Below are 15506 nucleotides of genomic sequence, written 5' to 3'. Positions count from 1 at the left end.
TCCATCTATCCATCTATCCATCTATATATATATACATACACACACACACACACACACGGAGCAGTTGTCAGCCACCTCCTGTACATGGATGACATCAAGCTGTATGCCAAGAGTGAACGAGACATCGATTCACTGATCCACACTACCAGGCTATACAGCAATGACATTGGAATGTCGTTCGGACTGGAGAAGTGTAGTCGGATGGTAACAAAGAGAGGGAAGGTAGTCAGAACTGAGGGGATTGAACTACCAGAAGGCAACATTGCAGACATAGAGGACAGTTACAAGTACCTGGGGATCCCGCAGGCGAATGGGAACCATGAAGAGGCCGCTAGAAAGGCTGCAACCACCAAGTACCTGCAGAGGGTCAGGCAAGTCCTGAGGAGTCAGCTGAATGGTAAGAACAAGATCCGGGCCATCAACACATACGCCCTGCCCGTGATCAGGTACCCTGCTGGGGTAATAGGCTGGCCAAAGGAGGAGATAGAAGCCACTGACATAAAGACAAGAAAGCTCCTTACCATGCATGAAGGGTTTCACCCCAAGTCCAGCACCCTGAGGCTGTACGCTAAGCGGAAGGAAGGGGGCCGGGGACTGGTGAGTGTCAGCACCACAGTCCAGGATGAGACAAGGAACATCCAAGAATACATTGGGAAGATGGCCCCAACTGACCGAGTGCTCAGTGAATACCTCAGGCAGCAGAAACCCAAGAAAGAGGAGGGAGATGAGGAACCATCATGGAAGGACAGGCCCCTGCACGGTATGTACCACCGGCAGATAGAGGAGGTGGCTGATATCCAGAAATCCTACCAGTGGCTGGACAAAGCTGGACTGAAAGACAGCACAGAGGCACTAATCATGGCAGCACAAGAACAAGCTCTGAGTACAAGATCCATAGAGGCTGGGGTCTATCACACCAGGCAAGACCCCAGGTGCAGGCTGTGTAAAGATGCCCCAGAGACTATCCAGCACATAACAGCAGGGTGCAAGATGCTAGCAGGCAAGGCATACATGGAACGCCATAACCAAGTGGCCGGCATAGTGTATGTATGTGTGTGTGTGTATATATATATATATATATATATATATATATATATATATATATATATATATATATATATATATATATATATATATATATATATATATATATATATATATATATATATATATATATATATATATATATATAAAAACACCCAGCACGCCCCTGCGGGCGGTTTATCCTTCAAGCTCGGGTCCTCTACCAGAGGCCTGGGAGCTTGAGGGTCCTGCGCAGTATCTTAGCTGTTCCCAGGACTGCGCTCTTCTGGACAGAGATCTCCGATGTTATTCCCGGGATCTGCTGGAGCCACTCGCCTAGCTTGGGAGTCACCGCACCTAGTGCTCCGATTACCACGGGGACCACCGTTACCTTCACCCTCCACATCCTCTCGAGCTCTTCTCTGAGCCCTTGGTATTTCTCCAGCTTCTCGTGTTCCTTCTTCCTGATATTGCTGTCATTCGGAACCGCTACATCGATCACTACGGCCGTCTTCTTCTGTTTGTCTACCACCACTATGTCCGGTTGGTTAGCCACCACCATTTTGTCCGTCTGTATCTGGAAGTCCCACAGGATCTTAGCTCGGTCATTCTCCACCACCCTTGGGGGCATCTCCCATTTTGACCTCGGGACTTCTAGGTTATACTCGGCACAGATGTTCCTGTACACTATGCCGGCCACTTGGTTATGGCGTTCCATGTATGCCTTGCCTGCTAGCATCTTGCACCCTGCTGTTATGTGCTGGATTGTCTCTGGGGCATCTTTACACAGCCTGCACCTGGGGTCTTGCCTGGTGTGATAGACCCCAGCCTCTATGGATCTTGTACTCAGAGCTTGTTCTTGTGCTGCCATGATTAGTGCCTCTGTGCTGTCTTTCAGTCCAGCTTTGTCCAGCCACTGGTAGGATTTCTGGATATCAGCCACCTCCTCTATCTGCCGGTGGTACATACCGTGCAGGGGCCTGTCCTTCCATGATGGTTCCTCGTCTCCCTCCTCTTTCTTGGGTTTCTGCTGCCTGAGGTATTCACTGAGCACTCGGTCAGTTGGGGCCATCTTCCCAATGTATTCTTGGATGTTCCTTGTCTCATCCTGGACTGTGGTGCTGACACTCACCAGTCCCCGGCCCCCTTCCTTCCGCTTAGCGTACAGCCTCAGGGTGCTGGACTTGGGGTGAAACCCTCCATGCATGGTCAGGAGCTTTCTTGTCTTTATGTCAGTGGCTTCTATCTCCTCCTTTGGCCAGCCTATTACCCCAGCAGGGTACCTGATCACGGGCAGGGCGTATGTGTTGATGGCCCGGATCTTGTTCTTACCATTCAGCTGACTCCTCAGGACTTGCCTGACCCTCTGCAGGTACTTGGTGGTTGCAGCCTTTCTAGCGGCCTCTTCATGGTTCCCATTTGCCTGCGGGATCCCCAGGTACTTGTAACTGTCCTCTATGTCTGCAATGTTGCCTTCTGGTAGTTCAATCCCCTCAGTTCTGACTACCTTCCCTCTCTTTGTTACCATCCGACTACACTTCTCCAGTCCGAACGACATTCCAATGTCATTGCTGTATAGCCTGGTAGTGTGGATCAGTGAATCGATGTCTCGTTCACTCTTGGCATACAGCTTGATGTCATCCATGTACAGGAGGTGGCTGACAACTGCTCCGTTCCGTAGTCGGTATCCGTAGCCAGTCTTGTTAATGATCTCACTGAGGGGGTTCAGGCCTATGCAGAACAGCAGTGGGGACAGAGCATCTCCTTGGTAGATCCCGCACTTGATGGTAACTTGTGCTATGGGCTTGGAGTTGGCCTCTAGTGTTGTACGCCACATCCCCATTGAGTTCCTGATGAAGGCTCTTAGGGTCCCATTGATCTTGTACAATTCTAGGCATTCCAGTATCCAGCTGTGGGGCATTGAGTCATAGGCCTTCTTGTAATCAATCCAGGCAGTGCACAGGTTGGTCAGTCTGGTCTTGCAGTCTCGGCTGATTGTTCTGTCTACCAGTAGCTGGTGTTTTGCACCTCTGGTATTCTTGCCAATTCCTTTCTGGGTCCCGCTCATGTATTGACCCATGTGCCTGTTCATCTTAGCCGATATGATGCCTGACAGGAGCTTCCATGTAGTACTGAGGCAGGTTATTGGTCGGTAGTTGGAGGGGACCGGTCCCTTCTTGGGGTCCTTGGGGATCAGGACCGTCCGGCCTTCAGTTAGCCATTCCGGGTGTCCCTCGTTAACTAGCAGCTGGTTCATTTGTGCTGCCAGACGCTCGTGGAGTGCAGTCAGCTTCTTCAGCCAGTAGGCGTGAACCATGTCGGGCCCTGGTGCTGTCCAACTCTTCATACTGGAGACCCTTTCTTGGATATCTGCCACTGTGATGGTTACTGGACCCTGTTCAGGGAGGTCGCTGTGGTCTGCCCTCAGATCCACTAGCCACTGAGCATTGCCGTTATGGGTTGCATCCTTCTCCCATATGCTCTTCCAGTATTGCTCCGTCTCCAGCCTTGGTGGTGCTGTTCTCTTATTGTTCCCTTGCCACTGAGAGTACACCTTTGCTGGTTCTGTGGAGAACAGCTGGTTTATTCTCCTGCCTTCTATCTCTCTGGTGTACCTCCTCAAGCGGCTGGCCAAGGCTGTGAGTCTTTGCTTGGCAGTTTCCAAGGCCTCAGGTATGGACAGCTTGCTGTATTTCTTAGGCACCTTATTTGTCGCACCTTTCTGCAACTCCGTTAGTTGGCTAACCTCCCTCCGTGCTACTTTGATCTTGCCCTCTAGCCTCCTTCTCCATGGAGGGTACTGCCCCTTGTGGCTGTTCAACTTGTAGCCAAGCATCTCACTGATCACTGCTGCCGTATTGTAGATCAGCTTGTTAGTGTCGGTAATCGTGGTTGTAGGTATTGCCCGTAGTGCTGCATTAACATCATCTAGCAGACCTTCTGAGGGTACTTCACGTAATCTTGGTAACCGGCTACGGGGGATCCAGGTTTCAAGCTTGGCCATGATCCTATTTTTCAGGTCAGTTCCTCTCGCACTCAACGATCCTTCTCCTATCGCACTTGGGGCTATGTACCCAATCTCGGGTGGGGGTGATGATATCTCCCCCCTGACCTGGCGTCCTGACTCCTCCTTGCCGTAGCATTTGTGTTGTACCTCGTCAATCTCTAGCTGTGAGAGCAGTCCCTTCTTTCGAATGTTGGAACACTGAGCTACTAGTTGTTTCGCCGTCATTGTGGATGTTGGGTATCGAAGAATCCATAGGTCCCTCATCCTATTCATGTAGCCCCTTCCGCCGGGGTTACTTGCGTAGTAGCATTCCAACAACGCCCTGTTTTCGTCCCTTGCCCACCGATGCCTTCTTGTTCCAGTAGCCCACTTTTCGTCAGGGTGCCCTGGTTCCTCAACACCTGACGCGGACCTTGTTGATCCGGGCGACGTCCGAGCCGGCATGCCTTCATATTTATCTGTCTCGCTCATGTCTGCGGTAGGCTTGCTTAGCATAGGGGGTCTAGCCTTAGGACCCTTACTGGATACAGACGCCCCAGGCAGGAATCGAACTTGCGATCCTCTGTTCCAAAGGCGTGTAGTTTAACCACTACGCTATCCAGCTGCTATCTATATATATATATATATATATATATATATATATATATATATATATAAAAAAAAAAAAATAATAATAAGGACATGTTAAGCTGAGAGCCTTCGTAAAGATGTTTACGAAGGCACCAAATAAAAAAATAAAACTGCTGTGTGCATTTATACATCAAACAAATGGGTTGGTTCAGCAGTCTTTGGAGTCTTGGGAAATGTACTGTAGATGAAAACAAGTGTGCTACATGAAAAGAAAAAGTGCGCAAGCATCTCTGGTTGACCTCCTCTACATTTGCCTATAAGCAGCCCAGCAAAAGATAATTCCAGTCTAATTCGTGTTCACCTCTTGGCTATACATAGTTTCCTGGTATCCCTCCCATCCATTATGCTTTTTTTTCCAAATTAAAGGTTATTATTCTTAATTTTAAAAAACTGTAACATTTAAGCTAAATATGAGTTTCCCATAATTAATTGTTTTTAAGTTGACCTTTTATACATTGTCCATAAAGATATTTTTTTTAAAAAAAAGTAAAATGTTGTGAAATGACCTTATGCTGGTATGATATACATTAGTTATTTTTATTGACCTTGATACTAAGATATAATAACTATTCTGGCTTTTCCCAAGTCGCTAATGTTTAATCAAGTATCAATTTTAACAATTTATTGATCCTGTGATCCTCTCATGCTGCGCTGATCCAGATACAAAGATTGTGGCAGGACATAATTGCAATCAACTCTAGTTTAAGAATACTTTAAATGTTTTTGTTGCCTTTTTTTTTCTTTTTGTTATCAAAAAGAAAAAAAATATTTTATCCATTGTTAGATTTTTATTTTTATTTTGCCATTCATCAGGCTTCACGTGTCTTTCACAGCTTAAGAAAAGGCAGATTGTGGATTTTATGTGATTGAGACTATTTAAGAAAACAAAGTCTCACACTTGTATGCGTCTGTGTTTTAGCCTTTGTTTTCTCTGTCTTTGTTTTTCACCTCTCAGCCTAGAAATTTGTATTTCTACAACATGAGTGCATTTTAGTCAGGTTTACAATTGCTTCATTCCACTTCCCATTTATAGCTCACGTGGTAATCCGCAAGATTCACATCATTTCATTTTGGCAGCGTCTGTGGTGCTAAGTGGCCTCCGCTGTGGTGTTCTCTTAGAGACGCTCCACCTCCCAGAGATCAGTTGGCAGTCAACTCACTAGGCTACCACTATAGCACGTGTCTCTTCTATCTACTACAAAAGTATTTCTCTTTGTGAATTCTGGACTTACCATTTTAATTTCAGTGTTTCTTTCCTTTCTATTTCAGCAGTTATTCAGTTGCTAAGACTGTTAATGAAAGGTTTTGCCAAAATGTTAGCTTTCTGTGCGTGGGCTACAGTCACTGCAGATTCTTATATTTCACAAAGTTTAGTTTTTTCTGCTGTTTCACATAGATATGTGGGAGATGGCACATCTTGAAGTTGTCTGCTGTTATCTTTATGTAAGGCACTTCACTGAATAGAACCAGAAGTCTCACTACCTCCTCTGTCTGTCTCTCTCTGTGTTTCATTCTCCAGGGGAAGTGACGGCAGTCGAAAGCTCAAGAATGTAAGTGATACTGTCAGGTTACAGTGGGATAATTTGTTTGTGTGCTAAATACATGTTTGGAAAGAAAGTGTTATTCTGGTGCTGTGTTTCTCTTTTTGCTTTCACTATCCATGATTTCAATGGCTCTTACTAATCCGTGATCCACCTCTGTGTTTTCCTGTTAAAAAGTTGTTCCTCTTTTCTACGTTCTTGTCCCTGGGCCTGGATCACTGGGGTTCTTTCTCTATATTGTGGGGCATTTACCTTTACATAAAGTACCTTGACACAACTCTTACTATGAAATGGTGTTAAATATCTAGTTTCTATTCTGTCTGTATTATCCTTTATTACCTTTCCACTTTACCCTGTTTATGTGCATCTGTTCATGCATCTTACTTTGTTTGTTTTAGATGGTATGTTGGTTTTTCATATTTTTTGCTTAGTGTTTTCTTGCACCTTCGAAGTCAACTATTTCTACATATTCTGTGAGTCTAGATTGATTTCAGGCGTCTTTATTCTTGCCTCTCTTACAGCCTTTTAATTATTTAGAAGCCCGTTATAGTCACTGTCTGCTCAAATCAGCACCTTCCTATCCTTTTTCTAATAATGCCGCTTTAAGAAGTAGAACACACAATGCTGGCCCTGCCTACTCTGCAGTCAAAGCAGTTCTACTCGCGCTCTCTCTCTCTCTCGCTATGTCTCTGTCCTCCCCTCCTCTCTCTGTGATGCTGCTGTGCACTGTACAAGTTAAAGTGTCGAACTGCAGCACTGGTCAGGCCTGTTAGCTCATTTAGCTGACTAAACATGGGGGACTCCAGCATTTGCAGCGGTGGCAAATGGCTAACATATTCCCAGCAGCCAACACTTTTGCAAGGAACCTTCTGCTGTGATGTTCTGTAGATTCAGGACTAAGGACTAGGATTTGACAGCAGCTGTCTCTGCAACACATCAAATATTGAGTGGTGACGAAACTGCATCGAGAGGAATTTGCTGATGTGATGACAAAGGTGTTGTTTAGCAAACAGCAGATGGGACGTTATCATTTTTAAAAGAGGTATGCCTGGATAAGATACTGCTGAATCTGCTGTGTTCATGAGACTGTTATTTAGCAGGTAAAGGTGTGAAGAAGAAGGCCTGATTATGCATAGTGATGACTGTGAGGTAACAAAACAAAATCTGTATCTGTATGCATGTCTGCATGCACTGGATAGTGCTGAGGTCCTGACATAATAGGTGGAATTTTGGCTTCGTTCATGACCCTGCAGTGTGTGACTTTAAGTGTGTTTGCACATGAACCAAAAAGGTGAATGTTGGTTTCCAGTGGAACTTGACAGGTCTGTCCACGTGTGCACTGACAGGCAGCTGCTGAAATTGACAAGGCAAAGCATGTGTGACGCTATGCATTATTCTGCTGTCACGTCGTTTATTTTCATTCCTGACTGTCGAAACTCCGCTGACATGTACTTAAAGTTTGCCTTTGAAATTCTTTAAGAATGCTCTTCGTTAAGTATTGGTTGGTTTAGTGCTGCATGTGTAAATCATACAGACAGAGTTTTGGAATGTGATTGTGGAGTTTGGGATTGATAAGGGTGTGTTTACAGCACAATAGTAAGCAAGTGAAACACATTTGGTGCTGACCCAGTTCCAGTGGGAGTTGGCATGAATCTGCTATTGTGGTGACACAGAAACTCCATATTCTGCTGCTGAGAGAGCTGCAGTATGCAGCTAATGAAGCTAAACCTCAGCAGCTGTGTTGTCACAGCTTCACCTCTGTAGTGTCAGGATATTAGATAAAAAATCTCATGTGGTTCTGAAAATATGGCTTATGAAACTAAAATTGTATAATAGTTAGAGTCAATGATTGATCGATGGAACTGTCCCCAGTTGCAGCTCAATCATGTTTCACCCTTTAATAAGGCTAAAAGTTTAACTTATCTTCATCGTCCAACACAGCTTCACATAAAAGGTCTCATTTAGCTTTGTGCTTATTCTGATCAGCAGACTGGTTCTTTTGCACTCCCTCCAACTGCGCTTGAATGGCAGAAGTTGTTTACACTGACAGTATGACTGAAATAAACACATTAAGCCTTGCTGAGCTTTCTTATCAAAGCGCTCCCTGTGGACAGCTCGTTGACATGGACACAGTAAATATAGCTGGGAGCTCTTTGCCAACAGTGTTAAAGGTGCAGCTCTGTGTGATTTCCCTTTGGCTGGAGTCGGTGTGTAAATTTTACATTTTAGACATTTAGCTGACAAAAGAACTTCAGTTCGTTGGTTCCTCAACCACAGTCAGTTACGTTGGGGCATTTGTTACAACCAGTGGTGCCAAAACAAAAGTAGAGGCTCTTTCAGCTGCTCATTCAGCTGCTGTTAATGTGTTTCAGAGAGTTAAGAATGACCGGGTAACTGATATACTCAGCACTAAGCTAGCTAACAGGCAATTATAAATCACTGTGACCACAGAAAGGTGGCTATATGTCAGCAAGAGAAGTGCCTGTGACCAGTTTCGGTGTCTGAACAGTGCCTCAGTGTTGTTGTGTTTCTTCCAGCTGCGTTTGCTAACTTATCACTTCTTTGGAAGAGGCTGGGCTGCAATTACCAGGAAACTAGCTGGCACTGTTTTACAAAAAAGGGAAAAGTGAAAGCAAGAGAGTGGGTGTTTTGTTGTAGTTTTTTCTTTGTTTTTTTCTTTTTCCTTCAATGCATCCAATATTATTTATAGCTATTTGACTGCTTTGCTGCATGAACATACCAGAGATACACCCGTGTAGCATATTTTGAGTTGACAGGCTAATGAACAGTGTGAATCCAGGTTATCATTTTGAAGACTTGGGATGCCAGTGGCCTGTGAGGCTGCTGCCCAGACTGCTTTTTCTCTGCTAGTGACGATTAGGATTTGAAAACTAATTTTTAATGTTATTTTTCTAAATTAATAAGTTTAATATTGTTGGACTGTACAATTTGTTTAAGGTGATGTAAGGCCGACTGGAATTAAGACAGAGTGCTTTGAGTTGGTATTGAAATGTGATCAAGTAGCTCTTTAGTTTTAAAAGGTTAATTTGTTTCATGCTTTTCTTTTATTGGAAAGATCAGCTGATATTTTTTCATGATTTTTGTCTGCATTTCTTCTTTTCTTCAGGTTTTAATTACTATCTACTGGTTGGGTCGTGCTGCCAATAGCTGTACATCCTACAACGGGCCCACGTTGGACCTGAAAGAGTTTGAGGGCCTGCTGTCACAGATGCGAAAGGTTGGATAGCTCATGTTTATGCCAGCGATAAAAATATAATGGAAATCTCAAGTACATGGATAATATAGTCAGCACTTGCTTTTCCCCCCCATTATGTCTCTCTTAGTAACCAGAGCTATCAAGTGTAATAGGTAGGGAGACCATATGCTATATTAAATATTTGATCCCTGCAGTAATTCATTTCTACAGCCAAAGTGACCTGAGGCATGACACACAGCTTCTGCAGAATCACTTATTTTGGAACTGAGATTCAGAAAATGTGTGTTTGTTCGCTGTACTAACATTTCTGAGAAAACACCTTTCACCCGAGTTCCAGTCAAGAAAATTGAATTTAACCTACCTTTTACCTTTTTAATGACCCAAGAAAAAGGAGAAAAGTTAGAAATGGCAAACCCTCAAGACACATACATGCATACACCCTCTGTGACCGTCATTCGTAGCCATGATGTCAGTTCTGTGCAATTTATTCCACTATGTGACGTCCTTTTGCTATTCTGTAAAACTGGGAAATTGCTGCCAATTCAGCAAAAATACTTTCCCAGATGTTCACACGTTGCAGACGGACAACACAAAGCCATAATTCCACAAAGCAAAAAAAACTTTGATAAAATGAAGGAAAGCTCATCATGTGCAGGTGCATGAAATTCCAGAGTGACTATTCACTTCCCGCCACACTTCCAACAGTTACTAAATGGAAGCTGGACCTTACCAAAACTGATGATTGAAAAGCACTAAGCAGGTAAATGTGAGCTCAGCTGCGCTCTTATTTACTTTTTGTAAAAAACTTAGTTTAAGTGCTTGTTTTAAAGGGTGAGTTACGAGGGAGATGCATATTTTCTTACTTAACTGGTATAGTGGTATATAAGTTATAATATATTGGTTTAAATTGTGTAAAAGTGAAAGAAACAAATCACACATGACTTCTGCTGCTGTAGAGCCTGTTTTATAAGCATAACAAAGACATTTAGGAGAGTTTGGGAGTTGCATAACAGATGGTAGAGGGGTCATGGGCAGGAAGTCTTTTGGTAGACAGGAAAGGCCTTTCCCCACCTTCCATTAGCTGCAACAACACATTAAAGCTGTGGACAGAGAAAGGGAGGGGTCACTAAGGTGAAGAGAAAATGATGAAGAGTGATGTAGGTAGAAGAAGAGAGAGGTTATTGGAAAAATAGATGTGGGCAGAGTGGAGACTTGCAGCATGACAGCTGTAGTGGACACAAAGGCCAAACAACACAAGTTTGGGGGACTTCAGTGACGACTTATGGAATATGCAGCGAAAATTCCTAATTCATTTTAGGGTGTTTGATTACTTTCATTACTCTCCACCATTTGTTATCACTCTTTTTTTTGTGCTCATGCATTTTGTAAAATGTGTGTATGCATTCTCAGGAGACAGAAGAGGCAGAGAGCCCTAAACGCAGCATCCGGGACAGTGGCTACATTGACTGCTGGGACTCTGAGCGCAGCGACTCTCTCTCTCCGCCACGCCACGGGCGCGAGGATTCATTCGACAGCCTGGACTCCTTCGGATCACGCTCAAGACAAACCCCGTCACCAGACGTCCTGGTCGCCCGCGGCAGCAGTGATGGTAGGAAAAAAATGTAGTCTATACACTCTTCGATTCACACTGAACTGCTAGTTTTAGTTGACTGTGAAAGACTGGTTACAATGGCCACCCTTTAAATCACAATTTGCAGGTTAAATATGTTCAGTAGCCATTGTGTTGTTTTAGCTATAGCTGTTTTTCCTGTGAGTGAGAAGTAAGTCTTTGTGCAGGTTGGGCAAGGTGCACAGATGCAACATATAGATAAATGAGGTTTATTGTGCTTTGAATGCTACTGTATGAAGGCTTGTTGTTCTGGCTGTGTTTTTGCAGGACAACGCCCAGTTCAAGTCAAAGGCTGTTTGAGAGAATAACATGAATAATCTCTGTACTGTTTTGAAGTCAATTTATGGCTCTTGTTATATTTAAGCCATGGTAATGTACATTGTAAAAGGAATTCAGTAGTGGCTGGGCTCAGTTCCAGTGTCTGTTACCTCTCTTAGACCAAGGGCTACAATCGCACCGTATTAAAGCTCTCTGTGTTCTTCACCTTATCTGACGTCAATCTGCAGTGTCAGAAAACATCCTAGAGTCTAGTTTCAATAACAAATCTGTCCACATTTGGTTTGGTTTCAAACACATTTCAGTTATGTAATATTAACATATGCTCCAACAAGCAGGTGATGTAAAACCAAAGGCATTTCATTTATTCATCTTTTTGGAAGGGAAAATTCAAAATTTATGAAAAGATGAAGTTGGCAAGGCAGCAACAGCCACACAGCTTCTGTTTTGTCCTTTCTTTTTGTTTAGAAATTTTGAAAAGTACTTCTTGTTACAGTACAAATTAGAGCCTGTCCTTATGAAGAAGTAAGCAGGGAGACTTTAAGCTGTAGTTTAAACAGTGAAACACTTAAACCCTGCTTATTCAGGGAAAGCTCTATGAAATCTTAGTCCTTAATTCCCCTAAAAATGCACAATGCAGTAGATTTATTTTATAACTCTATTTCTTTATTAACTCTGTTGCTTATCTAATTAAATCTAGTATGAATGAAAATAGTCTCAGCTATCATACTTGTCCCAGCTCGCAGTCTTAAGGTGTTTGTACCATTCCTCATACCATTGACATCTGCACAAAAGTATCTCTGTGCTTGATGTTTGAACCTTTTGTCCTTAGTTACGGCTTTTTGATGCGTTTCTTTAAATGTGCACTCAGATGAGTGACAGCACCAAAGACTAAGGAAGGTATGACCTATCTCTATACAGTATGTGAGACAAAGAAGAGGAAGAGTTGTGGTTTCATGAAGGAGCTTTCAGTGGTTTTGATCTGACACTTGACTGGTATGTCAAGGATTATGAAACTAACAGCTCTTGGTTTTGAGAACAGAAGATATTGTTACATATAATGTATGTATATATGTAAAAATATGGTCTTTGTAATTATTTGGAAGGCATCAAATAGAGATTAAATATGTATACTTTTAAATTTGTCACATTAATTTCTGTCTTTGTCTCTAGATTTCCCTCAACGTGTTTACATTGCTTTGTTGTTTATTACGAAAAATGCTTACTACTGTATATGTGCAGTTTAAGACATCCGACATGGTAGCATGGCACTTGCAAGACCAGCATAAGCTGCAAAACCTTTGAAGTGGCTTTGGGCTGATGTCAGAAATTGAGTTAAAAATACATTTTGGTCTCACATGAGTATTTTATAATGCCAAACTGGCCACATGCTTTCATTGAAAGCTGCTAATTGCTAGACTGTTTGCGGATTTGAAGGTATAAAATTTTAATGGTAGACTATAAAAAAGATTACTGCGTTCGTCACACAGTGTAATGTACTTGTCATTGCTGTGCTGAATGTGGGAAAAACTGAGGAAAAGCATCCTGTCTGATTATGTTTTTGTTTTGAGGGAAGTGCAAAAGGAAACTGTTGTCCCTTGTTGTCATCAACAGTCAAACTATAGTGCTTTAAGGAAAAATCCGCAATGTATCCTGTGGGTTTTTTTTTTTTTTGGTTTTTTTTAAGTGTTTACTTTATTGTTGTAGATAAGTAGCTTTCATTTTTGGTTGTAGAAGCAATATTCGCTATTTTTTTTAAAAAAGTGCTAGGATGATGGTATCCAAAACATCCTAAATATGGGCCAATGAACAAGTTTTAGCCAGTCTACTGAAAGTTGACCCCTTACCATGTTTCTCTTTATTTTTTTTTAAACCTTTTTTTCAAGTTTAACGTAGGTTGCACTGCCTGCTGTCATTTTGTCTATTAAAAAATATGGACTGTGTAGGCTTGGTGGGGTGCCAGGCGGGTAGAAAACCTTTTATTAGCGATCTTGTTAACCACATGCACACACATGCACATGCAGCTTGAAAGAGTTAAGAAAACCAGGCAAATGTTTATTGTTGTTGTCTGTCTACTCATGTTTGCTAATAAAGGTAGGCAAGATATCGCTATACAGGGTGTCCCACAAGTCACTATATACTTTTAATAGAGCCCTAAAAAGAAACTGCTACGTTCTCTTCATGCTTGAAGTGGGAATTAAACATACAATAAGCAACACCAGCCTGACAACCCCCAAATCTGACAATAACTCAAGTTTTTCCGGCAGTGACCCAAAATTAGCTTTTCAAGGGTATTCCACTATTACGCAAAAAGAAACTTGATGGAATAAATGGGCTCTGTTTTCTTAAAAATAGCCTCGAAAAAAGCTGCCACAAACATTCTTTCAACCTCTCTTGTTTATACTACAGAAGCATTACCTAATCAATTTTTCCACCGACACATGTAACTCACAGCTGATTAGTCACACTGTCAACCTGCTGACACCTACATATCATCCAAAGATTGAAAAGAACGAAGAGAGTTGATAGCTGATGAACTGAGGAGGCAGATTGAAGTTTAGCATACCGCTACCTGTGGTGGAATTTCCTTTTAAGTTTTGATAAGTTTATTTTATTTCAGAAGCACTTTGTGATGCATACATGCTTTCAAAAGCTACATATTTAACATCACAATCTTGTGATATTTATTATTCCTGGTTATCAAAATATCAGTGATCAAATGAGACCCACAGGTACAAACTAGATATTTTTAACCCAGGGGGCTTTGAGTACATCTAGCCCCCTGGGTTAAAAAAGAATCCTTTTGTTAACATCCATACAAACTTGACTCCAGCAGGTTTTCCCTGCCCTGACCTTTAGACAAAGCCCTTTCTCTGTTCAGCACTGAAAACTGACTTCACCCTGACAGAAATTAGGAACTTTGATTCAATCGAGAAATTCAATATTGGCAATGCCCTTTTGTTTGGGCTATGTGTGGAGATGGATACGGTTTGGATAAATGAGGCACTTTTGTGGGCTTCTATAGTAAAATTGTCCTTCTCACCTTCTCTGTTTACAGGGCAGCGCCCACTGCCAGTCAAAAGCCGTTTGAAAGAATGATTGAATGATGTAATTGAGATAGTTTTAAAGGTCTTGTAGAAAATATCTCTCCAAAGTGTCTGAAAACTATATGTTTTCAGACTCCTGGCTTCATACATAATCAATGAAAAATCATCATAAACTGAAAGCATAGCTTTTTTTCTCGTACTGCCACATAAACAGTTTACGATTGTAAGAATGATATTGTCTGTATTCAAACTTGGAATCTTTTTTTAATTTGTTTTCATTTTAGTTTGCATAGAAGTGAAAATGATCTTATATAAAGGCAACAACTGTTAATTTTGTAAACTAAAATGTAGAGTGTAACTAACGCTTGTACGGACACGTATAGCTGGGGACCCGGCAGCTCAGTAGTCATTCCTGTTGTTCTTCTTTGAAGTTCCCTTGAAGGCTTGTGCCTCGGATGTCTGGATAGTTGGTGCATTATAATGTAAAGTCTCAGCAGTGTACGGTGTATGTGGTCAGTGTTTCTGATCACATTCGAGTGGTCAGAAAAACAAGCATGTGCACAGACACCCGCATGGACACTCGCACTCACCATCTGATGATAAAAGTCACTCAGACAATAGCGGACTCACAGATGAATATAACAAAGCTGACGTTTGTTCACATTCATTGGATGTCTTAATGATGATGCACTTTCATCAGCAACTGATGTGCTTCCATGCACTGGAAATAATACATACTACGTATTAGTTACTTATTTACTACTATTGGTATTAATAGTAGTACATTTGTGTTATTTCTTCCAGTTTTTCTTTTTGCATTGTACAGTTATAATAAATGCTACGTATTTGTAGTTAGCAACACATTGTTGAATTAATTATTTCTCACATTGTTCTTACATTTTGTCTTTTCATACTTGGTGTTTTGGACATTCGTTACAACTTTTCAGTTACTGCGATCATTATTGAACTACACTTTGTAACTTTTTCTTTCGTAATGCAGTATAACTAGATGATGATGATGATGACTATTGATGTCACTATATTTTTCTAAAATCTTGGTACACTATGGACCTGACCCATGATACATTTTCTCTCAAGCTTCACTATTACCATGTGTGCAGAGGGAGCACATCAT

At 42.0% G+C, this 15506-nt stretch overlaps 1 protein-coding gene across 12 annotated transcripts in view; it reads left to right on the top strand.

The window, feature by feature from the left end:
• The window catches only part of LOC146581621 (LIM and calponin homology domains-containing protein 1-like), a 91435-nt gene that overhangs the window by 50081 nt on the left and 25848 nt on the right, over positions 1 to 15506 (top strand). For 11 of the 12 annotated variants that reach the window (XM_085285119.1, XM_085285097.1, XM_085285111.1 and 8 more), the window contains 3 exons: positions 6180 to 6210; positions 9329 to 9439; positions 10829 to 11027. In XM_085285119.1, the coding sequence (XP_085141245.1) occupies positions 6180 to 6210; positions 9329 to 9439; positions 10829 to 11027 (341 nt within the window). Of the gene's footprint in view, positions 1 to 6179; positions 6211 to 6935; positions 7244 to 9328; positions 9440 to 10828; positions 11028 to 15506 lie in introns of those variants that run through there. The other variant, XM_085285178.1, reaches the window with a different exon arrangement.

The sequence above is a fragment of the Mchenga conophoros genome, linkage group LG2, assembly GCF_057382185.1.
Source record: "Mchenga conophoros isolate Kocher_MC1m ecotype Shallow Benthic linkage group LG2, M_conophoros_male_GT1.1, whole genome shotgun sequence".
NCBI lineage: Eukaryota > Metazoa > Chordata > Actinopteri > Cichliformes > Cichlidae > Mchenga > Mchenga conophoros.
The sequence above is the reverse complement of the archived record's forward strand: the minus strand, read 5'-3'. Positions and strand labels throughout refer to the sequence as shown.